The following is a 27,680-nucleotide window of genomic DNA, read 5'->3' as shown; positions in this document are numbered from 1 at the left end:
TTTAAGAATCTTCCTTCATCTTATAAATCAGAAGAATATCATCTTCTCTCAGTACAGTCCCATCTGATAGGATTATCTAATGCTCATTGTCAGTGGCTTACATATACTTCAAAATTTACACTTATTTACATAACATTTCCTAATTCCCTTTCTCCCTCTTTTCTTCTTGAAAGCATTTGTCTTACCACTTAGCTTTCACATTATCTTTGAAGTTGGCAGTAAGTATGTATTCTTCCCTGTCCATTCGATTTGTAAGAAGTTAAAACATTGGAAATTTAGTATGTCATTTTTTTTTTTTTTTTTTTTTTCGTGAGACAGAGTTTCACTTTTTTCGCCCAGGCTGGAGTGCAATGGCATAGTCTCAGCTCACTGCAACCTCTGCCTCCCGGGTTCAAGCAATTCTCCTGCCTCAGCCTCCCGAGTAGGTGAGATTACAGGCACCCACCACCACGCCTGGCTAATTTTTGTATTTTTGGTAGAGATGGGGTTTCACCGTGTTGGCCAGGCTGATCTTGAACTCTGACCTCAGGTGATCGCCCACCTTGGCCTCCCAGAATGCTAGGATTACAAGTGTGAACCATCGCACCTGGCCAATATGTCTTATATTAAGGTTATCTGAGCTCTGAACAATATATAATCCCTGATAGAGATGCTATGACAATATTTTTTTCAAGGCTTAGAGTTGAATTATAACATGAGTGATCACTACTGATTCTCTCTTTAAATACAAATATTTTTCCTATAGTATATTTTAAATTTATTTTTTGGCTGAACTAATTTGGACTACTTGTATGAAACATGTTTCTTGGTAAAAAAAAAAAAAAAAAAAAAAAAAAATTGTCCTAAACTGAACCACTAATTTTTTTTCTTCTACTTAGAATAAAATTCATGTAGTACAGTATTCAGAGCACATTAACTGAAGTATTTGGAGACTAGATTTAATCTCAGATCTCACCCTTGGTAAAATCATTAAGCTTCTGAGCATCAGAGTCTCAAACTTTTCATGAGAGGGGTAAGTGTAGTTTTCAAAGGACAGAAGGAGGAAGACTACGGTTTCTTGAGCTTCTCCGATGTTTTAGGTACTATTTTAGGAACTTCACATGTATTGTCCTGTTGATACTTCATGGCAACCTTGGATTATGGCATGATTATTTCAATTTTCAAATGGGGGAACTAAGGCTCCAAGAAGTCACAGGATTTTTGCAAGGATGAACAGCTAATAAACTGGCATATTTGGAATTTAAACTCTAATATTCTTGATTTTAGAGCCCATGTTTTTTTCCTCTCATACCAGAAGACCCTTTCTGATTGAATATTGTTGTTATGAACTTACTTATTTTATGATTCAATGTTGTGTTTGACACTTTTCCACATGATTTTTCTACCTGATTTTTTAATAGACTAATTTGAGAATCGGGTTTTATATTCATTTTCATTTAGTTGTATAATATGACTCATAAGAATTTAAAGACTGGGTTGAAGCAAAAGTTGTATGAAATGCAGAATTGTTCTTAGTGTATGGAATTACAAAAAAAAAATTAGTTATATTGGAATAAGGGTGCATACACTCTTTGGATGCCTACCTGGCCTCCTGTTACCTCTTTCTCTCCTCCCCTCACCTCTGAAAAACACAGCCTGATTTCAGACTGCCTTACTTTGCTGGCTGATTTGCAAAGCAAAGTATAAACCTTATTATGTTTCAGAAAACATGCTCAGAGAAGTTATTGGCCAAAGTGAAGAAGCTGGGACTCAAAATTCAGCAGTCTTCCAGGGAAATTGTGTCTCAGAATTTAGTTATTACAGAGTTTTATGATAGTGAAGTATCATAAAAGTATATTAACAATAGCAGATATAATTTCTACCAAGAAGAGATTATTTCTTATGTAAGATGCAAGTATGTGTCTTTTGTCAGAGTAGACCAGATTCATCAGAGGGATCATCATATCTTTCCTTCATAATCCAAAGAAATATTATGCTATAAATGACTTGAAGTAATAATTCTTTTTAGGGTTTATTAATGAACTTATAACTGAATTATGGTCCAATCTGGAATATGGAAGAGATGATGTTAGGGTAACCCATCCCAGAACTACTCCAGTGGATCCTATTGACCGAAGCTGTCAGAAGGTAAGAAGTTATTTGACTAATAATACACAGATTTGAAAAGTATTTCACAGAAATGAATTCATTCATACTTTATCCATATTTGGTTACAACCAGCAGACTTTTTAATATATTTATTTCTCCTCTTTTTAATTTTCAAACTATTATTTTTTATTTTCAAAATAAGTTTAGCAAATAATAGAAATCCCAGTGTTTTGTGGAAATAATATTTTGCAAGAATTATTATTATTATTATTGTTATTTTTGAGATGGAGTTTCGCTCTTATTGCCCAGGCTGGAGTGCAATGGCGTGATCTCAGCTCACCACAACCTCTGCCTCCCGGGTTCAAGCAATGCTCCTGCCTCAGCCTCCCAAGTAGCTGAGATTACAGGCGCACACCACCACGCCTGGCTAATTTTTGTATTTTTAGTAGAGACGGGGTTTCACCATGTTGGTTAGGCTGGTCTTGAACTCCTGACCTCGTGATCCGCCTGCCTCGGCCTCCCAAAGTGCTGGGATTACAGGCATGAACCACCATGCCCGGCCGCAAGAATTATTTTCTTTTACTTTATGTTTATTAAAGTTTTTCTCCCTTAATGAAGAGTAATAATGTACCAGACATGTTACAAAAAAAAAAACCCAAATCACTGGAATAAAGAAAAACCAACCAACCAATGAATATAAAAATCCAAGAAATGTTTTGCCCTATAGCTTGAATCTAATAGAAAATTGTCAGGAATATTTGAAGGAAGTACAGACAGAGAGAAGATGCTATCATTTAGAGTAAGGTCACAAAATTTTTGAAATTAGTCACCCAGTGTTCTATCATAATTCAATGGCTTTTTACATTTAACACATTCTCCAAAGTTCACTAAAATGAAGTGATGGTTCCTAACTTTGATTGTATGGTAGCGTAGACAATTTTTATTCAAAAGGTGTCATAAGATTGCTTAAAAAGCAAAACACTCCAGTGTTTCAGAAGTTTCTCTCTCTGGACTAATTCACTTCCATAGAAAACAAAAATTCTGGAAAAAATAAGTTAAAAATCAAGTAGCTAAAAGCATTGGAATGACCAAAAATAGGCAGAAAATAGAGGGAAGTTAATGTATGGATGAATAGAGTGGTATTTCTTGAGATTCTGGATTTAACAGATTTTTGCTTAAGGTCAAAAATTTGTGCTCCACTGATAGAAATCCACAATCTGAAATGCTTGAAGAACCAGAATAGAAAGCTTAGGACTACACAGCAGGTGGAAAATTAAAGGGGGTCCCTGGAAAATAGACCCACAGAGGGGACACTCCAAACTCTGTGTATATACTTTGCCCAGAAATGTGACTAATCACTCAACTATGCCTGTGAACTATAAAGAAATATCAGATGCTACCTATCATAGGTGTTAGAGAGTTCAGTTTGAATCTGGCCAATGTAACTGCTAAATTTTTTTTTTAATGTACTCTTTGTCAGGGAGTATAATAGAATCCAGGATCTCTATGGCATATCTCACAATGTATGGGATACAATCCAAAATCAGTAGACATATGAAGGAAAACAGAAATATGATTCATTCTTGAGAAGAAGGCAACGAATACAGATTGATTGTGAAATGAAGAATTTAGGATTTTAAAGCAGTTATTATAAATAGAATATAAAGGAAAATATCCTTATAATGAATAAACAAATTAGAAATCACAGTAGAGAAATAAAACTATGCAAAAGAACCAGATAGCCATTCTAGAATTAAAAAAAACTTACATGAAATAAAAATTTTACATGGTCTTCACAGATTTAAACATGATAGAAGAAGTAGTGAACTTGAATCAGATCAATAGAAATTATACAGTCTGAAGAGCAGAGAATGAAATAAAAGAAAAACTTCAGTGATTTGTGAGACCATGTCAAAATGTTTAACATGGATGTAATTGGAATATCAGAAATACATTTGACTAAATAATAGTGGAAAATCTTCAAATTTATTGACAAATAGAAATTTATAAATAACAAACTTAGTAAATTTCAAAGAGAATTTATGTAGAGAATGAAAATAAAAAGGAAACTACACTAAGGCTCATCATAGACAAACTGCTAAAAACCAAAGATAAAGAGAAAATTTTGAAAGAAGCTTAGGAAAATCACACATTACATATAAGAGATTAGCAGAAAAATTTTTCATATCTCATTACAACAGTGGAAGCCAGGAGGCAGTAGAGCATCTTAAATGTGCTAAATGGAAAAGTAAACGGAAGCAGTCAATTTAGAATTCTACGTATAGTTAAAATATACTCCAGTAATGAAAGTGAAAGAAATTTTAAAATAAACAAAGGCTAAGAAAATATTTGTCAGCAGACCTGCCTTTCAAATAATGATGAAGAAAATTCTTCATGTTGAAAGACAGTGCTATCAGATGGATAGCTGGATTTTCAGGATGGAAAAAGGGAATTGCAAATAGGTAAGTGAGTATAGAAGCCTATTATTTTTCCTTTTAACTTGTTTTAAATACATATGATTGGTTTTTTAAAACAAAATTATGATACATAGTGGGGTTTATTTTGTACTTAGAAATAAAATCTTACATAGGATAACTGTAGCATAAAGGACAGGGGAATTGTATAATGGTAAATCAATCTGTATGGTTCAACTTCCTCACATTTTATATAAAATGGCACAATATTCCTAATCCCTTGGAAATATTTATAATTCAAATAGAAGGTTACAGGGATTTTATTCAATTTGTTTGACTTTGCAATAGAAATGTCAGTATAAACTAAGGATTATTTTTTAAAAATATTTTGTATTCTGCTAATCTATATACAGAAAGACCTAGAAATGACAACTCATTGTAGTAAACAGCCCTACAGTCGAGCTTCTAGTCTCTAAGTCTTATTCCCTAAGGGATTCTTTTTTCATTTGTAATCTAATTTGGTGTTTTAAATTGTAGAAAACAGTTATGTAGTTTCAATATATAACTAGATACCTTCAGAAACTTATGTCCATTCTAGTCCCCATCCTTCATCTTCCCTCTCTGGCTTCCTCTGTGGCTGTGCTGTTAAACATGGTAGACAATTGCCCTATGCAGCTATATAAACTTGTATTAATTAAAATTAAAAATTCAGTTCCTTAATTATATTAGTCATATCTTAAGTGCTCAATAGCACATGTAGCTAGTGGTTACCATAATGTAAAATTCAGGTTATGTAATATTTCTGTAATTACGGAAAGTTCTATTGCACAGTACTTCCTTAGGAAAGCACTAAAAATTAGTGCAAAGAGGTATAGCTCATACATAAATTTTACAATTAAAAAAAAAAAACAAACATAAAAACACAAACCAAACCCAGAATAAGGTGGGGAGGAAAGAATAAAAGAACAGGAAACGGATGGAAAAAAAAGAAAACAAATAGGAAAATAGTAGCTCTAAATCCATCCATATCAATAATTACACTAAATGCAAATGAACTAAATATTCTAATTAAAATACAGATTTTCAGCGTGTATAAAAAAGGAAGATACAACTATGTGCCATCTTTAAGAAATTAACTTTAGGATTAAGATGGTGGATAGGAGGTAGGACTAGCTTGCAGCTCCTGCTCAGACAGACAGAACATTGTGTGGAGACTTACATCATGAACTGTTGCTTCAAGAACTACCACAGGAACATACTGGGAAAGATGACAGAATCCACAGACCCTTTTTTAGGAACTAGATCACTGCTGCAGGCTCACTGAGATGTGGAAAAACTGAGTTTGCTTGCTTTCTCAACAAAGAGGCTTGTGGTCTGGGTCAAGTTCTCAGCCCTGATCACCAGCTGCCTGGAAATAGACTTGGTGCTGTTGAGGGGCAAGATAGGAGTGAGACCGGCATTTAGGACTGTCAGCTGCATGAGAGCATGGTGAGACTGGTGACTGCCAGCTTTCCTCACTTGCCTGGCAATTTGTATGACTCAGGAGAGGCAGCCATAATCCCCCTGGAAATATAACTCTATTGGACTAGGAACCACTCACCCATCCCCCACAGCAGCCACAGCAAACCTTGCCCAAGGAGAGGCTGAGCTCAGACACGCCTCTGCCTGCCCCTCCTGGTGGTCTTTTTTTACCCTCCCTGGTAGCCGAAGACAAAGGTCATAATCTCTTGGGAACTCTATGGCCCTGCCCACTGCCTGAGAATCCTGAATACTTAACCAAGTGTCCTTAGGGCAAGTTTGCATCCTCCCTACAGGATCACAGCTGATGCCCTCTTGAAAGTGCCACCTCCTGGCTGGAGGCCAAGCAACACAAAACCAGAGCACTAAACAAAAACACAACCAAGGAGCTTCACAGAGTGACTCCCCTGCCACCTCCACCAGAGCAGGTACTGATATCCATAGCTGCAAGACCTGAAGATGGATCACATCACAAGACCCTTTGCAGACACTCCCCACTACCAGCCCAGAGCTGGGTAGCTCTGCTGGATGGCTAGACCCGGAAGAGCAAAAACAATTACTATAGTTCAGCTCTCAGGAAGCCTCATTCCTAGGGAAAGGGGAGAACACTACATCAAGTAGTGTTGGGATAAAAGAATCTGAACAGCAGCCCTTGAATCCCACATCTTCCCTCTGACATAGTCTACTCAAATGAGAAGGAACCAGAAAACGATTCTGGTAATATGACAAAACAAGTTTCTTTACCACCCCCAAATGATGATACCCGCTCATCAGCAATAGATCCAAACCAAGACAAAATCTCTGAATTGCCAGAAAAAGAATTCAGAAGGTTGATTACTCAGCTAATCAAGGAGTTATCAGGGAAAGATGAAGTCCAACTTAAAGAAATAAAAAACATGATACAGGATACGAAAGAAAAATTCTTCAGTGAAATAGAGAGCATAAATTAAGAACAATCACAACTTCTGGAAATCAAGGATACACTTAGAGAAATGCAAAATGCACTGGAAAGTCTCAGTAATAGAATCGAACAAGCAGAAGAAAGAACTTCAGAGCTCAAAGACAAGGCTTTCACATTAACTCAACCCATCAACGATAAAGAAAAAAATTTTAAAAAATGAACAAAGCCTCCAAGAGGTTTGGGACTATGCTAAATGTCTGAGCCTAAGAATAATTGGTGTTCCCTAGGAAGAAGAGAAATTTGAAAGTTTGGAAAACATATTTGAGGGAATAATAAAGGAAAACTAACCCCAGCCTTGCTAAGGATCTAGACATCCAAATACAAGAAACTGAAAGAACACCTGGGAAATTCATTGCAAAAAGATCATCGCCTAGGCATATGGTCATCAGATTATCTAAAATCAAGATGAAGGAAAAAATCTTAAGAGCTGTGAAGCAAAAGCGTTAGGTAACTTATAAAGGAAAACCTATCAGATTAACAACAGATTTCTCACCAGAAACCCTACAAGCTAGAAGGGATTGGGGTCCTATTTTTAGCCTCCCTAAACAAAACAATATCAGCCAGAATTTTTTATCCAGTAAAACTAGGGTTCATCAATGAAAGAAAGATACAGTCTTTTTCAGACAAACAACTGCTGAGAGAATTCACCACTACCAAGCCAGCACTATAAGAACTGCTAAAAGGAGCTCTAAATCTTGAAACAAATTCTTGAAATACACCAAAATAGAACATCCTTAAAGAATAAATCTCACAGGACCTATCTAACAAAAACACAATGACAAAAAAACCAAGGTATTCAAGCAACAAATAGCTTGATGGATAGAACAGTACCTCATGTCTCAATACTATCGTTGAATGTAAATGGCCTAAATGCCCCACTTAAAAGATACAGAATGGCAGAACGTATAAGAATTTACTAACCAAGGTACTGCTATCTTCAGGAGACTCACCTAACACATAAGGACTCACATAAACTTAAGATAAAGGGGTGGAAGAAGATATTCCATGCAGTGGACACTAAAAGTGAGCAGGAGTAGCTATTCTTATATCAGACAAAACAAACTTTAAAGCAACAGCAGTTAAAAAGACAAAGAAGGATATTATATTAGCCTTCAAAGCCCTCAGTAAGTTACAGCACTTAATTTCTGTGACACTAAGGACTGCAAAGCCCCGCTTTGCATCAACTGAACGCAAATCAGCCACTTTAATTAAGCTAAGCCCTCACTAGACCGATGGGACTTAAACCCACAAACATTTAGTTAACAGCTAAACACCCTAATCAATTGACTTCAGTCCACTTCTCCCGCCGCAGGAAAAAAAGGCGGGAGAAGCCCCGGCAGGCTTAAAGCTGCATATGATAAAAAGACTAGTCCCACAGGAAAATATCAAAATCCTAAATATATATGCACTTAGCACTGGAGCTCCCTAATTTATAAAGCAATTACTAGTAGACCTAAGAAATGAGATAGATGGCAACACAATAATAGTGTGGAACTTTAATACTCCATTGACAACACTAGAAAGGTCATCAAGATAGAAAGTCAACAAAGAAGCAATGAAGTTAAACTATACCCTAGAACAAATGGACTTAACAGATATTTACAGAACATTTTACCGAACAATTACAGAATATACATTCTTTCATCAACACATAGAACATATGAGAGGCCACAAAAACAACTCTCAGTAAATTTAAGAAAATCAAAATTATATCAGGTACTCTCTCAGACCACAGTGGAATAAAATTGGATATTAACTTCAAAAGGAACCCTCAAAACCATGCAAATACGTGGAAATTAAATAACCTGCTCCTGAGTGATCATTGGACCAACAATGATATCAAGATGGAAATTAAAAACATTTTTGAACAAATGATAATAGTGACACAACCTATCAAAACCTCTGGTTACAGCAAAAGCGGGGCTAAGAGGAAAGTTTATAGCATTAAATGCCTACATCAAAATGCCTGAAAGAGCCCAAATATACAATCGAATGTCACAACTCATGGAACTAGAGAAACAAGAATAATCCAAAATCAAACCCAGCAGGGAAAAAGAAATAATGAACACCAAGCTGAGAATCAAATAAAAAACTCAACCTGGTTTATGATAGTTGCAAAAATAAATAAATAAATAAAATACTTAGGAATATACCTAACCAAAGACATGAAAGACCTCTACAGGGAAAACTACAAAAGACTGCCAAAAGAAATCAGACAACACAAACAAATGGAAAGACATTTCATGTTCATGAATGGGTAGAATCAATATTGTGAAAATGGCTATACTTCCCAAAGCAATTTACAGATTCAATGCAGTTCCCATCAAAACACCACTATAATTCTTCACAGAACTAGAACAAACAATCCTAAAATGTATATGGAGCCAACAAAGAGCCCGCATAGCCAAAGCAAGACTAAGCAAAAAGAACAAATCTGGAGGCATCACATTACCCAACTTCACATTATTTTACAAGGCTACAGTTAACAGAACGGCATGGTACTGGTATAAAAATAGGCACACAGACCAAATGTAACAAAAATAGAGAACTCAGAAATAAAGCCAAATACAGCCAACTGATCTTCGACAAAGCAAACAAAAACATAAAGTGGGGAAAGTATACCCTATTCAAAAAATAGTGCTGGGGTAATTAGCAAGCCACATGTAGAAGAATGAAACTGGATCCTCATCTCTCACCTTATAGAAAAATCAACTCTAGATCAATCAAAGACTTAAATCTAAGATCTGAAACCATAAAGATTCCAGAAGATAACATCAGAAAAACCAAACCCTTCTAGACATTAGCTTAGGTAAAGACTTTATGACTAGGAATTCAAAAGCAAATGCAACAAAAACAAAGATAAATAGATGGGACTTAATTAAATTAAAAAGCTTCTGCCCAGCAAAAGAAATAATCAGCAGAGTAAACAGGCAACCCACAGAGTGGGAGAAAATCTTCACAATCTATACATCTGACAAAAGACTAATATCCAGCATCTACAAAGAACTCAAACAAATCAGCAAGAAAAACACAAACAACCCTATCAAAAAGTGGGCTGAGGACGTGAATAGACAATTCTCAAAAGAAGATATACAAATGGCCAACAAGCACATGGAAAAATGTGCAATATCACTAATAGGGAAATCCAAATCAAAACCACAATGTGATACTACCTTATTCCTGGAAGAATGGCCATCATAAAAAAATAAAAATAAAAAATAGATGTTAGCGTGGATGCAGTGAAAAGGGAACACTTTTACACTGTCAGTGGGAATGTAAACTAGTATAACCACTATGGGAAACAGCGTGGAGATTCCTTAAAGAACTAAAAGTAGATCTACCATTTGATCCTGCAATCCCACTACTAGGTATCTACCCAGAGGAAAAGAAGTCATTATACAAAAAATATACTTGCAAGTGCATGTTCATAGCAGCACAATTTGCAATTGCAAAAATATGGAATTGCCCCCATGCACATCAATCAATGAGTAGATAAAGAAAATATGGTATATGTATACCATGGAATACTACTCAGCCATAAAAAGATCAGCCAGCTGATCTTTGACAAAGCAAACAAAAACATAAGGTGGCGGAAGCACACCCTATTCAAAAAATGGTGCTGGGATAATTAGCAAGCCACATGTAGAAGAATGAAACTGGATCTTCCTCTTTCACCTTATGCAAAAATCAACTCCAGCAACATCCAGGAACCTGGATGGAATTGGAGACTATTATTCTAAGTGAAATATTTAGGAATGGAAAACCAAACATTGTATATTCTCACTCATATGTGTGAGCTAAGCTATGAGGACACCAAGGCATAAGAATGATACATCAGTCTTTGGGGACTCAGGGAAAAGGGTTGGGGATGGTGAGGGATAAGAGACTACACACTGGGTACAGGGTACGCTACTCAGGTGATGGGTGCACCAAAGTCTCAGCAATCACTACTAAGAGAACTTGTTCATGTAACCAGACACTATCAGTTCCCCGAAAACCTATTGAAATAAAAATAAATAACTAGAAACACCATACAATCAGTTCCCCAAAAACCTATTGAAATAAAAATAAATTAAATAACTAAAAACACACAAGTAGCAAATATATATACAAAATGTGTGTGTATATATCCGTGTGTGTGTGTGTGTGTATATATATATGTATATATCAGATATATACATATCAGATTTCAATAACATTTACCAGTAAAAAAGAAATTAACTTTATTTTTTCTGTGGACACTTAGATAGTAAAATAAATATGTTCTGATTCACTTTAATTCCAGGTGGCTTAACATCACCTAAGTTGCAGGTTTTTGATAACTATCTGTACTGAACTATAATTAGAAACTAAATGAAATTACATTTTAGGTGGTAGGCAAATGTAGTTAACCAGTGTTAAAGATGATAATATATTTACCAATAACCTTTAGCATGTCGAACTGTGATAATTTATAAAAGTATATGGCAGAATGCTTGGCATACAGTAGGCACTCAATAAATGGTAGAAAGTATTATCAGCATCAGTATGTTTAATTAGTCATGATGCATAGTGTGGATATGAAAGCAAAACTATTAAATAATATTTTTAAAAATTGGTTATGCTCAGAGGATGAACGAGAATCAATTCATTATCTTGAAACTTGTTTAATAAAATAACAGCATTTATTGTGCCTCTCCTGTATGAACTTGTTTTAGTCCATTTTCACACTACTGTGAAGAACTACCCGAGACTGGGTAATTTATAAAGAAAAAGGTTTAGTTGACTCATAGTTCCACATGTCTGGGGAGGCCTCAGGAAACTTACATTCAGGAAGGAAGGCGGAGGGGAAGCGAGGCACACATCTTACATGGCTGCTGGAGAGAGAGAGAGTGAAGGGGAACTGCCAAATACATTTAAACCATTAGATCTCAGGAGAACTCACTATCATGGGAACAGCATGGGGGAACTGCACCCATGATCCAATCAGCTCCCACCAGGTCTTTCCTTTGGCATGTAGGGATTACAATTTGAGATGAGATTTGGGTAGGGACAAAGAGCTAAACCATATCAGAGCTCTACCACTGGGTAACCAAATAATAATAGGTGAAGGTAGTGCTCTTTTTCATGAATTATCCCAACTAATATTTTTTTTTAAATGACGGAAGTAGAACGTCGTCATTTGCAGTCTGCAAGAATTAATTGAGTCACCTTAACATCACTAAAACAGAAATGGCTAAACATTATTGATGTGCCCTCTAATGAAAGAATAAACCACCACCTCTAGTCTTACCAGGGTACCTAATTTGATCAAGCCTTTAGATTCAGCTGCCAGTTTGCAGAATATGGAAACTGCATATATCCAAAGGATGGAAGAACAGGCTGAACTGCTCCCTGACTGTGCACTTCCTAAAATCCAGACTGGTGGGAACTTTACAGGTTAAATGGCCTGAGCTTGTCAACAGACGAAATGAAAAGAAAGGAGAGGGAGAAGATGAATGCCTGTAGATTAAAAGAAACTTTAAATGACATATCAAGTCTTGAAAATGGGAAAGACAAAATTATAGTGTCTAGATATGTACACCTGAGAAATAAAACCACAAGAAAACCTTTGAAAGTGATTATTGTAAAGGTCAGGATACTGGGTGTTATGGAGGGAGGGCAGGCGAGGTAATTGTAGGCACAGAGAAGGCTCTCTGGGGCAGGTGGCAGAGTTCTAGAAGAAGTTCACTTTAAAGATAAAGGTAAGTTGGATGGAAAAAATACATACAAAGAAGCAATATACATTAGAAAACTGACATGGCCACATTTTGTGTCAGAGATAAAGTAAAGGAAAAACTATCAGATTAAGAGACACATTTTATAATGATAATATGAGTATGGGCAATACACCAGAAAGACATAATCATAAATCCATATGATCCTAATAAAATACTTAAAATATATGAAGTATTAAAATAGAATTTAAGGAAGAAATAGGCAAATCTGCAATCAGAGTTGAAGATTTTAACATTTCTCTTAGCAACTGATAGAACGGATCAAGAGCTCTCTGTTAGGAATTACGTGATGTGAATACCACTATTAACCATTTAATATTTATAGAATATTATACTCGGTGACTGCAGAATACGCATTCTTTTCAAGAACACATGGCATGTCCTCAAAGATAGACCATGTTGGGCTAAATGCAAGTCTAAATAAATTTAAGATAATTGGAATAATATGAAGTACATTCTATAACCACTATGAAATTAATTAAAAATCAAGAACTAGAAACTAGAAAAAAAGATACTTGGAAATTAAGCCACATACTTACAAATAACTTGTAGCTCAAAGAAGTCACAAGGGAAATTAGGAAATATTTCAAACTGGATGCAAATAAAAATACATCAGAATTTGTGGTTATAGTTGAAGCAGTGCTAAGAGGGATATTTTTAACTTTAATATTTGTATTAGAAAATAAGAAAATATTTGTATTAGAAAATAAGAAAATAATAAAAAAATTAGAAAATATTTGTATTAGAAAATTAGAAAATAAAATTACTGACTCAAGTTTCCACTCAAAGGGAGTAGAAAAAGAAGAGCAATTTACACCCAAAACCAATACGACAAGGGAAATAATAAACATTAGAGCAGAAATCAATGAAACAGAACAAACTAAAGAGAAATAACAAATCCAAATGTGATTTTTGGAAATGATTATTAAAGGTGATAAACCCCTCACTAGATTGATGACAAAAATAAGAGAGATCCAAAATTACCAATATCAAGAATGAAAGAGGGGTAAGACTGATGATTCCACAGATATTAAAGGATAATAAGTGAATATTATGATTTGTTTTAGGTCATTAACTCAACAACTAAGATCTAATTGGCAAATTTTCTTTAAAAGTAGGGTTACCAAAACTGACTCAATAAAAAAAAATATGTATGCATTTGTTAAAGAAATTGAATTTGTCATTAAGAACCTTCTTACACAGAGAAAAACAGATGGTTTCACCAGTGGATTCTATGAAACATTTGTAGGAGAAAGAAAGAACACTGATCTCACACAAGCTTTTTGAGAAAACAGGTAGAGGAAACCATTTTTGAGAAAACAGGTAGAGGCCAGCATAACACTGACATAAAAACATCACCAAAAAAGAAGAAAATTATAGATCTATAGCCTGATGAATATAGACAGACTTTTAAAAAAATACTATATTATCAGTTGGAATTCAGCAGTATATAAAAGGACCATTTATTATGATCAAGTGGGATTTATTCCAGGAACATAAAGTTGGTTAAACGTTTCAGTACGAAAATACAACTTACCATATTAAAGAATAAAAAGAAAACTCTTAATATTATTTCAACATATGTAGAAACATTTTACTAAATTTCATACACATTTATGATAAAAATTCAAATGATTTAATCCATAATCTGATAAATGCTGTGTTTGGAAAACATACAGTTTGCATCATATTTAATGGTAAAATATTGACTCTAAATTTGGTCGACTCTTACCACTTTTATTTACATTATATTATGTAAGTATAATAAGGCAAGAAAAAATAGAAGGCATACAGATTGGAAAAAAAGATGTAAAACTATTTGAAGATGGCTTGATTCTCTCATCCAAAAACAAATAACATCCCTCTCACTCCACCAGCCCAAACAAAAGATCCTCTCCCTGAATCTAAATGCATTCTTAGTGTCTTCTAGTGGTTTACATCATAGCAGAGACTTTAGAGCAAGCTTGTTGAACCTGCGGCCCATGGGCTGCATTCGGCCCAGGACAGCTTTGAATGTGACGCAGCACAAGTTCATAGCCTTTCTTAAAACATTATGATTTTTTTTTTTGCAGTTTTTATTTTTATTTTCTTAGCTCATCAGCTATTGTTACTGTATTTTACATGTGGCCCAAGACAATTCTTCTTCTTCCAATGTGGCCCAGGGAAGCCAAAATATTGGACACCCCTGCTTTAGAGTCAGTGAGACTTGGCTTCATGAAGAAGCCAGGTGTTCCTTACAATGGTCTTACGGTTGTACATATTAAGGATTAAAATAGATAATGTATATAAATATTGATACTATAGCATTTGGCCAAAAGTAAGTGCTCATATAATGATAGCAGTTAAATTATTATCACTATTCAGTCTTCCTTCTCCCCTTCTTGTCCATACTACTTTAAAGAATAGAATACTTTATACACATAGTCTTCACAGACCTTTCCTTTACTCCTAAGACATGTATTCCCCGAACACTAACCTTATGAGTAACTATTTGATTATTCTGTCTATTGGACATGTTTTTAATACATTTGTGTTCTAATAGGTGTAATGTATCTCTGACAGTCTTACAGCTTCCAAATTCTAATTTGTTCTTTACTCCCTTATATTGTCTACCCTCCAAAACCATTTTTCTTTAGAGCATTCTATTTAAAATGTAAAATTTAATTCCCACTACTTTTCTGAAAACACTTTGCCCTTTTCTTTCCCTAGAGGATAAAGATAGAGCTCATTAACGTAGCACATCTCTGCCTGACTGCCTGCCTGCTACTTATACAGACTTACCTTTCACCTCTCCCTACATTGCTGAAGAGTGTCATCCTTATATCCCCCCATTGCTCTCCATATTGCAGTAACATCAGAACATTTAGGTGCTATTTTAAGTGATTTAATAGTGTATTTTGTCCTGCACTATACGATGAGTTCTTGAGGGCAGGGACCATGCCTTTATTCATATTTTTATTGTTAGCATTTGGCACAATTACTGATAAGCAGCTGGCACTAAAATATTTTTAGTGAATAAGTGAACAGAAGATCATTATCAACCTGAAAGATTTTAATTTATAAGAAAACTTCTTGACTTGGGGAATTAATTTTATGCTTTAGTCTTAAAAATATATCAAACATTGACTTTTCATTAGTTTCCTTATCATTATTGCATAAAATCTCATTCTTCTATTCAAAACATTGATGACATAGATTTATGTTTTGTGCTACTTTAAATTTTAAGATCATTAATATCTGATATTAGCAACATCTTATAATGTGTGTTTGTGGGAACCAATAATTACATTGTATATATTTTTATTCCAGAAATGCGTCATACATCACAATTTTGCACTAAGCTAACATCTTTTAAAATGCCCAGTGTGTGAGAAATGAATGTATTTCTTCTAGAAACAAGCTGCTGAAATCTTCTCAACCTTCTTTAAAATTCTGTTCAGGTTGTTTTAGTTTGAATACAGTTGTTGAATTATTTTTACCTGAAGTTTTACTTGATTTGCTTAGAGTAGCATATCACACCTTACCTTGATTGTATGTGGTCCACATCATTTTATTTCTTACGTGAAGAGAGGTTCCATAATCATCAATTGAATTCTTCATGTATAAATAATACAAAAATGCTCAATATACTATTGATATATGTGATTTATAAAGATTATATTTCTTTTTCTACCAAAATAGACGTTTTTAAAGGCTTTTTTGGTAATCTTTTATGATTGTGGTGGAAAAGATTCTTTAAACATAAAATAAAGGATTTATTCATGATAGTATCCAAATATTGCTGGATTAATATTAAGGACATTAAAACATCTTTGCAGATTTAAATTATAAAGCATTATTAGCTTGTATTTTTTGGTTCATCTGTGTTCTCAGGATAAACTAAATTGGATTAAAAATAAAGCTATAATGAAATCTGTTTTATTAATCATCTTTCTAGTTAATAGCTGGTGATTAGAGAAATTTATACAGTAGTTTCCTAGGTGACTATGAACCCTCCAGTTTTTCTGCAGTTCATTTTATGTATAATTAATAGACATATTTCTTAAACATTCTTTCCTTGGCAATTTTTTTCTTCCTTTTCTATAGTGCATACTTCTCATGTAGTGTTCTCTTTACAGAGGCATTCATTAAATGGCAACTAATTTATTGTATTAGTTATTTTTTATAACTTCATTACTATCCAAATAGTTGTTAGCTTTTAATCATGGATTATTTTCTTCTTGAATTGGTTAGAAATTCCTTCTTCATTTTGGGGAATATTGTATTATAGGGAAAAATAAGGATGATTTCAATAAGTTTAATGTGAATTCATTTTTTAGATAGAAATAGCCTTTATTAAAAACCACTGTGTGTTAAATATATTCATTATGTAGCCACTGTTATTTGCTAAATAACATTGCATTTTGGCACACTAAGGGAGGAGATATAACATGGACTTGACTTCCTAGGTCATCAAAGAAGGATGTAGAACAAGGGTGTCGGTGTCAAATAGGGTCTGAAGATTATATTATAATTTCTAATGAGTAACTTGAGTCTGGAAATAAGAAAATACAGATTATTTTTGCTACCAACTTTCTGAGTGTGTGTCTTTGGCCAAGCCACTTCACTTGAGCTCAATTTTTTTCATCGATTAAATGAGATTGAATTAAATGTTCTTTTTAATTTTCTGAATTTTCAAATTTCTGGTTCTAGTGAAATATCTCAATATGTCTGGTTCTCAGAGTTTCTGACTCTAGTGAAAATTTTTAGAAAATGTAAAGCAGAAAACTTTACAGTTACAAGTAAGTACAATTAATATAATGCAAGCAAAAGATATAAGTATTGACAGAACATAGGACTTCTAGATGTGCATAGAGTTAATTGGAAACTCTTCAGAAAAGATGTGACATATTTTGAAAGCATATCAAGTGAGATAATGAGTAAGTGGAGGGAAGGAGAAATGTGTTACTAGGATAAAAAAGTATGTATAGGTGGCAGTTAGTTGAAGGAGACCACAGGCAGATTTGATTGACTGAAGTGGCGACTTCATGCTGAGGAATACTAGGAAATGAGGCTTTTGAGACTGTGAAGAGTAGAATCGTGTCAATTAGAGAAGTGCCTTGAAAGCCATGCTAAGGAGTTTAGATTTGATGCTTAGTGATGGGCAACCACAGCATGCTTTTGAGCTGGGGAGCCCAAGGATAAATGTGCCTGAGAAAAATATTCTAGTTGTGTTTAATAAGATGCAATGAGAGTGAAGAGCTTAAATATTTCATGGAGAGATTGGTAAAATTGCACCAGAAAATGAGTTAGCTTTGATAGGAAAAGCCATGGCTTTTAAAAATTAGATATCATATTTAGGTTAGTTGGATTTTCAGTGAATGTAGTTAAAAGATAGCCTCATGGTCTGAGGGCAAAAATATATAGAATTTATTATCTTGCCCCAGAGTCCCTAAGTATTATTCCCTTGCATTTTCTTACATATTGGATATGACAGTGCAAAGAATGAGAAAGATGGATTATTGAATTTATGTCAGAACCAAACTTTTAAGAGATATATGATATTTTAAAGCATATTCCAAATTTCATATATGTATGTAATGCTTGTTACATCATGCATTGTCAGCTTATAGATTATTGCTATGCATGTTAACTGTTTTGTACTTATGTATGTACATATTTCAAACTTATGGGAATTAGGTATATTTAAAAGTGAGCCCTCAAATTCATACAGATAGGAAACTACATTAATGACTCTCCATGGATGTGGTTGACAAAAATGAATCATTTAAATGATTGTTTTCTTTCCCTCTAGTCTTTTTTAGCACTGGTGAACTTGTTATCCTATCCTGCTATTTATGAGCTTGTAAGAAATCAAGATCTTTCTAATAAAACAGAATATTCTCTTCGTGAAGTCCCAACATGTGTTATTGTAAGTCATTTTCTTTAAATCTTTCTGTGTTATAAATGCTGCTATTTGAGATTGGTAGTAAAAATGCAATTTGACCAAAAAGAGAAAAAAGAAGCATTATGTAATGGCATTTAAGGACTGATTTGATTAATCATGAATGAATTATATCAACTTTTGAATTTTCTATGCATGGAATCTTTGATCCAGGTCACCTAACATTCCCAACACCTATCAGAATATGAGGCTAACTCCAACCAGGAAAGATACTTGGCATAAATAGAAGTATACCTGTGAGTGATTTTTAGATGACTCATTACATTATTAGTCAAACCAGTGATGCTCCTTCATTGGCTAGGATAATTAGGAATAAATTGTATCCATGGAGTCCACTACATTTTCTGCTTATATTTTAATGAACTACATATTATGGCCCCATGAGGGCAGTATATACAAATTTATTTAATTTGAGACCTATGTTGTACTAATATTCACAGATAAATAACTTGTTTTAATCATTAAGGGATATTTTGTTCCTTATCTTTGGGTACATTTATGAATTAAACACATAGAAACATAAGTGTATATGCATATAAGGATTAGTAAAGACCTGATATTGAAATTTTAGTATTGATCATTCTTTTTCATTTTCTGGTCTCTTCGTCCTATGTGATATTGTTTTCATAAACATAGTTTTGCTCTTTTGAATACCTTTAAACCTGTTAACCCTAAATACTTGGATTTTTAAAAATTTTGTCTACTTTGGGAAACTTTTAATAGCTTATATGATGTGAAATACAAAAATAGGTACTTCTATCATTTAACATTAACTTAGATTCTCTTATCTTCTTTTCCTTGAAGTTTTTCAATTGTATTTTGTGCTTACTTGTATGTTGGCAATTCTTAAGTACAGGTATACTTCAGAATTATTGCGGGTTCAGTTCTATACCACCACAATAACATGAATATTGCAATAAAGGAAGTCACACAAATTTTTTGTTTTCCCATGTAAAAGTTATGTTTACACTATACTTTAAAGTGTGCAATAGAATTATGTCTATAAAAAGTTTATTGCTTCATTAAAAATACTTTATTGCCAAAAAATGCTAATGAACATCTGAGCCTTCAGTGAGTTGTATTCTGTTTTGCTGGTGGAGAGTCTTACCTTGTTGTCGATGGCAGCTGACTGATCAGTGTGTTGGTTGTTGTGGGCTGAGGTGGCTCTGGCAATTTCTGAAAATAAGAGAACAGTGAAGTTCACTGCATCAATTGACAACTTTCATGAAATATTTCTCTGAAGTATTTGATACTTTTTCATAGCATTTTACCCACAGTAGAACTTCTTTCAGAATTGAGGTCAATCCTCTCAACCCACTCACTGCTTTATCAACTAAGTTTATGTAATATTTTAAGTCCTTTGTTGTTATTTCAACAGTGTTCACAGCATCTTCACCAGGAGTGGATTCCATCTTTGCTCATCCATAAGAAACAACTCAACTCCTCATCTGTTTGATTTTGATCTTAAGATTGCAGCAATTCAGTCACATCTTCAGGCTCCACTTTTAATTCTAGTTTCTTGCTATTTCCACCAAGTCTGTAGTTACTTGTTCTACTGAAGTGCTGAACTTCTTTAAGTCATCCATTAGGGTTGGAATCATCTTCTTCCAAACTCCTGTTAATGTTGATATTTTGGCCTCTTCTCATGAATCACAGATGTGGCATCTTAATGGTGAATCCTTTCCAGAAGGTTTTCAATTTACATTGCCCAGACCTGTCAGAGGAATCCCTATTTATGGCAGCTATAGCCTTACAAAATATATTTCTTAAATATTTGAGAGTCAAAATTACTCCTTGATTTATGGGCTACAGAATGGATGTTATGTTAGCAGGCACAAAAACAATATTAATCTCCTTAAACATCTCCATCAGAGCTCTTAGGTGACCTGTTGTGTTGTCAGTGAGCAGTAGTGTTTTGAAAGGAATCTTTTTACTGAGCAGTAGTTTTCAATGGTAGGCTTAAAATATGCAGTAAACCTATGCAGTCACATATGTACTGTCATTTACTTTATTTTTCCATTTATATAGCATAGGCAGAGTAGATTTAGCATAATTTTCCAGTGCTCCAGGATTTTTGGAATGGTAAATGAGCATTGGCTTCTGCGTAAAGTCACCATCTGCATTAGCTCTTAAGAAGAGAGTTAGCCTATCTTTTGATGCTTTGGATCCAGGCATTGACTTCTCCTTTCTAGCTATGAAAGTCCTAGACGGTATTTTCTTCCAATATAAGGCTGTTTTGTTTGCATTGAAAATCTCTTGGCCGGGCGTCGTGGTTCATACCTGTAATCCCAGCACTTTGGGAAGCCAAGGTGGGGAGATCACCTGAGGTCCGGAGTTCGAGAGCAGCCTGGCCAACATGGTGAAACCCCGTGTCTACTAAAAATACAAAAATTACCTGGACGTGGTGGCGCTTGTCTGTAATCCCAGCTACATGGGAGGATGAGGCAGGAGAATCACTCGAACCTGGGAGGTGGAGGTTGCAGTGAGCCAGGATCATGCCACTGCACTCCAACCTAGGTGATAGAATGAGACTCAATCTCAAAAAAAAAAAAAAAAAAGAGGAAAAAGAAAAAGAAAAATCTCTTTAATGTAGCTAACTTCATCAATTATCTTAGCTAGATCTTCTGGATAACTTGCAACTTCTACATCAGCACTTGCTACTTCACTTTGTACTTTCATGTTATTCAGACAGCTGCTTTCCTTGAATCCCATGAACCAACCTGTTAATTTCAAACTTTTCTTCTGTAGCTTCCTCATTTCTCCCAGCCTTCGTAAAATTAGAGAGTTAGAGCCTTCTCTGGATTAGGGTTTGGCTTAAGGGAATGCTGTGGTTGGTTTGATTTTCTCTTCAAATCACTCAAACTTTCTTCATATCAGCAATAAGGTTGTTTCATTTTGTTATTATTCATGTGTTTCCTGGAGTAACACTTTTAATTTCCTTAAAGAACTTTTTCTTTGCATGCGCAACTTGGCTAATTGGCACAAGAGGCCCAGCTTTTGGCCTGTCTCAGTTTTTGACATGCTTTCCTCACAAGCTTAGTCACTTTTAGGTTTTGATGTGTAGTGAGAGACACTCAACTTTTCCTTTTATTTGAACCCTTAGAGGTTTTGTAAGGTTACTGATTGCCCTAATCTTAATATTGTTGTGTCTCAGGTAATAAGGAGGCCCCAGGAGAAAGAGAAATATAGGTGGATGACCAGTTGGTGGAACAATCAGAACAACATTTATCCGCTAAGTTTGTTGTCTTATCTGGATACAGTTCGTGGTGCCCTAAAATAATTACAATAGTAACATCAAAGATTACCAATCACAGGTCCTCATAACAGAATAATTATGAAAAGCTTGTAATATTTTGACAATTACCAAAATGTGATGCAGAGACACAAAATGAACACATGCTGTTAGAAAAATGACCCCAGTAGACTTGTTTGACATAGCGTTGCTACACGTCTTAAATATTCAAAAAAGCATATTATCTGCAAAGTATAATAAGTGACATGCAATAAAACAAGGTATGCCTGTAGTTTTATCGTTAGTCATTTATGTGCCTATATTTCCCACTACAATGGGAGTACCTTAGAGAAAGTAGTCTGTCTTAGATGTATGTAAATCTCGCACATTATACGGATCCAGTGAAAATAATTATTCTAATATGATTGGTTTTATTGAGATTGATTATGGGAAACAAGTACAAATTACTTCTATGATATAGTCCAAAATGATGGTTTCAATGTTTGTTCTCTTAAGTTTTCATGTATCTCTGTGGGACGTATTCAAATATATCTTTCCACTTATGGAAAAATTTGTTTTCTGTTTGGTCTTAAGACAGTTAACTGCAGTTATATTATTCTGTTTCTCCCAAAGGCATTATATTTTAACCCTGTAGAAAGATTACTGCTTTCTGTCATGATTTAAACATGTATATGAGTTCCTTTTAAAACAAACAACTCTTTTGATCTGTGCCTTCTTTTATTTACCACACTGTAGTTTGCTTTCTTCCCCTCCACCCTAAGCTTCCTGAAAAATTTGCCTGTGCTTTAAGTCTCTCTGTTTGTTTCTCTTCTGTCAACCATGGAAGCCACCATAATCAGGCATCTTTGCCCAACTACCTAACTTAAATTGTTCTGCCAAAACCCAATAAATATGTAATTCCCTAATCTAATGGAACCTCCCTGTATTAGTTTGTCATGCTGCTAATAAAGACATACTTGAGACTGGGTTATTTATAAAGGAAAGAGGTTTAGTTGACTTGCAGTTCAGCATGGCTGGGGAGACCTCAGGAAACTTACAATCATGATGGAAGGGAAAGAAAACACATCCTTCATCACATGGCAGCAGGCAAGAGAAGTGCTGAGCAAAGGGGGAAAAGTCCCTTATAAAACCATCATATCTCATGATAACTCACTATCATGAAAACAGCATGGGGGTAACTGCCCCCATGATTCAATTACCACCATGTCTCTTCCACGACATACAGTGTATTAGTCAGGGTTCTTTAGAGGGGCAGAACTAATAGGATATATCTCTCTATGTATCTATATATATATATCTATATATCAAGGGGAGAAAGATATAGGCTGAGAGGCTAGGCCAGTCTAGTATTTTCACATTTTTCTGCCTGCTTTATATTCTAGGCACACAGACAGCTGATTAGAGGGTTCCTACCCAGATTAAGGGCAGGTCTGCCTTTCCCAGCCCACTGACTCAAATGTTAATCTCCTTTGGCAACACCCTCACAGACACACCCAAGATCAAAACTTTGCATCCTTCAATCCAATCAAGTTGACACTGAGTGTTGACCGTCACATGTGGGGATTATGGGAACTACAATTCAAGATGAGATTTGGGTGGGGACACAACCAAATCATGTCACATCCCCACCCCCTTTAGCTTAATTTACCACTTTGGAATATTTGACATGGTTTGTCCACTCCTTAGTGTAATTCTCTGTTTCTGTGGCTGTGGCATTACTTACTTCTTGTTCTCTTCCTTCTTTTCTGGTCTCTCCTGCATAGTTGTCTTTGTAGACTTCTTTTGCTTTTTTTGTCCTATGGCCTCCAGCGTGATCTCATCCAATTCAAATGGCTTCGGTTACACACTGACAACTCTTTGACCTATATGACTTGACTGCCAGTTTTATATTTAGAACCTGCCAGACAATAGGCATCTGGAACAGTCACAGGCATCTTAGTCTTACTGTGTCTACAACTGAATGTAATGTTTTCTTTTTCCCAAATCAATTCTGTTTCCTGTTTTTCTCAGTGTATGGTACTATTAGCCACACAATTTAATGAACCAGAAACCTGGAAATCATTATTGATTCTTCCCTTTCTATAGGCAACAAATTACCACCTGATAGAATTTGCCTCCCTAACACCTTGATCTTGTTTTCTTTTTGTAATCTTTTTTTAAAAACTCTTATTTTAGCTTCAGTGGTACATGTGTAGGATTGTTATATAGGTAAACTCAAGTTACAGAGATTTGTTGTACAGATTATTTCATCACCCAGATACTAAGCCTTGTATCTAATAGTTATCTTTTCTGTTCCTCTCCCTTCTCCACCCCCTACCCTCTAATAGGCCCCAGTGTCTGTTGTTCCCCTCTTTGTGTCCATGAGTTCTCATCATTTAGCTCCCACTTATACCTGAGAACATTTGGTATTTGATTTTCTGTTCGTGCATTAGATTGTCTCCAGCTCCATCCATGTTCCCATGAAAGACATGATCTTGTTCTTTTTAAATGCTGCGTAGTATTCTATGGTGTATATGTCCACATTTTCTTTATTCAATTTGTCATTGATGGGTATTTAGGTTGATTCCATGTCTCACCTTATCCAAGTTCTCTCTGGATAAGATTATGACACAAAGCCGGAGAGTTGATATACTTCTGAGGTAGGACAGTAAAGGTATATTGCTGGCCTTGCCAGCTGAAGGCAAATTGCTTCTGGTGGGCCTTATGGACAGGAATGGAGATAAAAGCATTTGCCAAGTCAGTGGCTGCATACCAGGAGATGTGTTAATTTACTTAAGCAATGAAACCACATCTGGTACAGCAGCTGCAGTTGGAGTCACCACTTGGTTAAGCTTAGGATAATCCAGTAGCATTCTTCAAGATCCATCTGTCTTCTGCACAGGCCAAATGGGAGAGTTGAATGGGGCTGTGTTAGGAATCCCCATCCCTGCGTCTTTCAAGTCCTTGATGGTGGCACTAATCTTTGCAGTTTCTCCAGGGATTGCAATACTGTTTTTGATTTAGTATTTTTCTAGGTAGAGGCAGCTGTAATGGCTTCTGTTTTGTCTTTCCCAACATAATAGCCCTCACCTTACCAGTCAGAGAGCTTATGTGGGGGTTCTGCCACCTGCTAAGTATGTCTGTGACAATTATGCATTCTGGCACTGGGGAAAAGACTACAGGGTGAGTCCAGAGATCCACTGTACAAGCTGTAAGTTGGACCTGAGGTAAAACTCAATTAATTACCTGATGGCCATAAGCCACTACTTTAACTGGAGGACCACAATGACATTTTGGGTCCCCTGGAATCAACATCAGCTTGGAGCCAGTGTCCAGTAGTCCCCAAAATGTCTGATCATTTCCCTTTCCCCAATGCACCGTTGCCCTTGGTAAAAGGCTGGAGGTCTCCTTGGGGAAGAATGGGAGAAAAATTCACAGCATAAATTGTCAGTAATGTAGTGGGGTCCTTCCTCAAGGGGACCCGGCCTCCCTTTCATTCAAGGGGTTCTGAGTCTGTAAACTGGCTTGTCTGGAAATTGATTGAGGGGCCGCGATTCTCTGTTTTAATAATTCAAATTAGTCTTTTGTCCGTTCGACCTAGAAGTTTTCTGCTTATATTAATGAAGTAGAAATGCAGTAGGCTTCCTATCAATTTCACTTCTAGGAACACCATGATTAGCCAGTACCAGAGCTCAACAGGAGTCGGAGTATTCTGATTGCTGCCTTGTCTCTAGTGTCCATTACAGTAGCTACACCCACCTGGCCTTTGACGGTTGAGTGCCACCCCTTGGCCCCTGCCACCTCGGGCTTCAATTTTTCTTATTTTATTTAAATTTTGTAGTTGAATGAATTTGGATCCCACATTTAGTTCTGACATACAGAGAAGAGTGATTACAGGCCTCTTCAAAGATGTAGGTGAGGCCCTCACAAATCTATTTTGCAAGGCATTGGTCAAGGGTATATCTTCTGGAACCTCCCAGCTGGGATGAGTAGATCTAAAGTGACTAATCCACTTCACCATCTCAATCTCCCTAAGACTTGAGATCCTTTCCTCTATATTAAACCAAGGGACATCAGGCATTTCCAACTTGCTCACATTGGGCCATCTTTTAATCCATATTTCAGCTAACTGAGCAGCTAAACGATTAGAACCTTTTTCAGCTCCTTGAGCTCAACATTAAATGCAGAGTCCCTACTTAGTTGGGCCAAATCAATAAACTCAACCTGATTCAACTCTGTGTTCCTCCCACCATTATCCCATACCCTTAATATCCATTCCCATGCCTGTTCTCCAGATTTCTGTTTATGTAAATTGGAGAACTCAAGCAGTTCTTTTGAGTGTAGTGCGTTTCCTCATAGATCATGCTCTCAACCTCATCTTTAGGGGCCTGCAGGACTTTAGTGCAGTTATAGGTCTAGAAGGAAACAGAATGTTGGGGTAGCTCCTGAGGAGAATCAACATTCCTTTGCCTGACAACTGCCTCAGGGGAGGCCATCACTTTTGTTTCAGGCAATGCAGGGTTTGTCTCCTCAGACAAAAGTGAAAAGGCTGATGGCACCATGGGTTGGGGAGGGGATGTTGCCGCTACGGGGGATGGGGAAGCTGTTTCTTCTGGCAAAAAAAGGTTCATCATAGTGTACAAACTTAGTGTCCCCAGTTCTACAGGGTCCTCCCACATGTCCCCATTCAAAGTTGTAGGGTCCCATTCTTTTCCAATCAATGCCCTCACTTTAACAGTATACACCTGGCGAGGCTGTGCATGCAGCTTTTGTTGCAGGTCAGCCACTCACATGATAAGAACTTATGTCTGTTTTCCACAATTTCAGCTCTTTCTCTGCAGGAGATAAAACTCTCAATCAGGGCAATTTTAGCAGATTTGAGGCTCAGTATCTTCTTCTGAAGCCAGGAGACAGAATCTCTGAGTTCATCATTTTCTTTCATCACTTTGTTCACTGAACTTAGAAGCAACCAAGCAGCTTCATTATGTTCCTTGGTTTTCCACATATGGTCAAATGTATTACATATAGAGTCACTAAATTCCTTGCCTCTCATGAGCGGTGAATCAGGAGTGTCAAATGCATTTATTTTGCATAACTCTCTAAACAGTTCACGCCAATGACTATCAGTGTTCTCCATACTTTTAGAAGTAGAGTCCTCCAGAAACCCCAAAACCAATGAAAGAATTCCAACCTTAATATTGTCTTCCTCTAGAACTACTCCTGGTACCAAAATCTTTATTAGTCAGGGTTTCCTAGAGAGCAGAACTAATAGGATAGATATAAGTATACATATAACGGGGAGTATATTAAGTATTAACTTACACAATCAGAAGGTCCCACAATAGGCTGCCTGAAAGCTTGAGGAGCAAGGAGAGCCAGTCTGAGTCTCAAAACTAAAGAACTTGGAGTCTGATGTCTGAGGGAAGGAAGCATTCATCACAGGAGAAAGATGTAGGCTGGGAGGCTATGCCAGTCTTGTCTTTTCATGTTTTTCTGTCTGCTTTATATTTGCTGGCAGCTGATTTGATGGTTCCCATCAGATTAAAGGTGGATCTGCCTTCCCCAGCCCACTAACTCAAATGTTAATTTCCTTTGGCAGCACCCTCACAGACACACCCAGGATCAATACTTTGCATCCTTCAATTCAACAAGTTGACACTCAGTATTAACCATCACACCCAGTAATGGGATTGCTGGGTTGAATGGTAGTTCTATTTATTGCTCTTTGGGGACAATTGCCACAATGCTTTCCACATTGGTTGAACTA

The 27,680-nt window shown here is 35.8% G+C and overlaps 1 protein-coding gene across 8 annotated transcripts in view; it reads left to right on the top strand.

The window, feature by feature from the left end:
• TBC1D32 (TBC1 domain family member 32) overlaps window positions 1-27,680 on the top strand; it is a 261,800-nt gene that overhangs the window by 100,027 nt on the left and 134,093 nt on the right. For all 8 annotated transcript variants that reach the window (XM_054558089.2, XM_024248559.3, XM_054558087.2 and 5 more), the window contains 2 exons: window positions 2,009-2,127; window positions 18,532-18,648. In XM_054558089.2, the coding sequence (XP_054414064.2) occupies window positions 2,009-2,127; window positions 18,532-18,648 (236 nt within the window). The remainder of the gene's footprint in view (window positions 1-2,008; window positions 2,128-18,531; window positions 18,649-27,680) is intronic.

Source organism: Pongo abelii, chromosome 5 (assembly GCF_028885655.2).
Source record: "Pongo abelii isolate AG06213 chromosome 5, NHGRI_mPonAbe1-v2.0_pri, whole genome shotgun sequence".
In the NCBI taxonomy this organism is placed as follows: domain Eukaryota; kingdom Metazoa; phylum Chordata; class Mammalia; order Primates; family Hominidae; genus Pongo; species Pongo abelii.
Note: the sequence above shows the minus strand (reverse complement) of the source record. Positions and strands in the feature narration are given on the sequence as shown.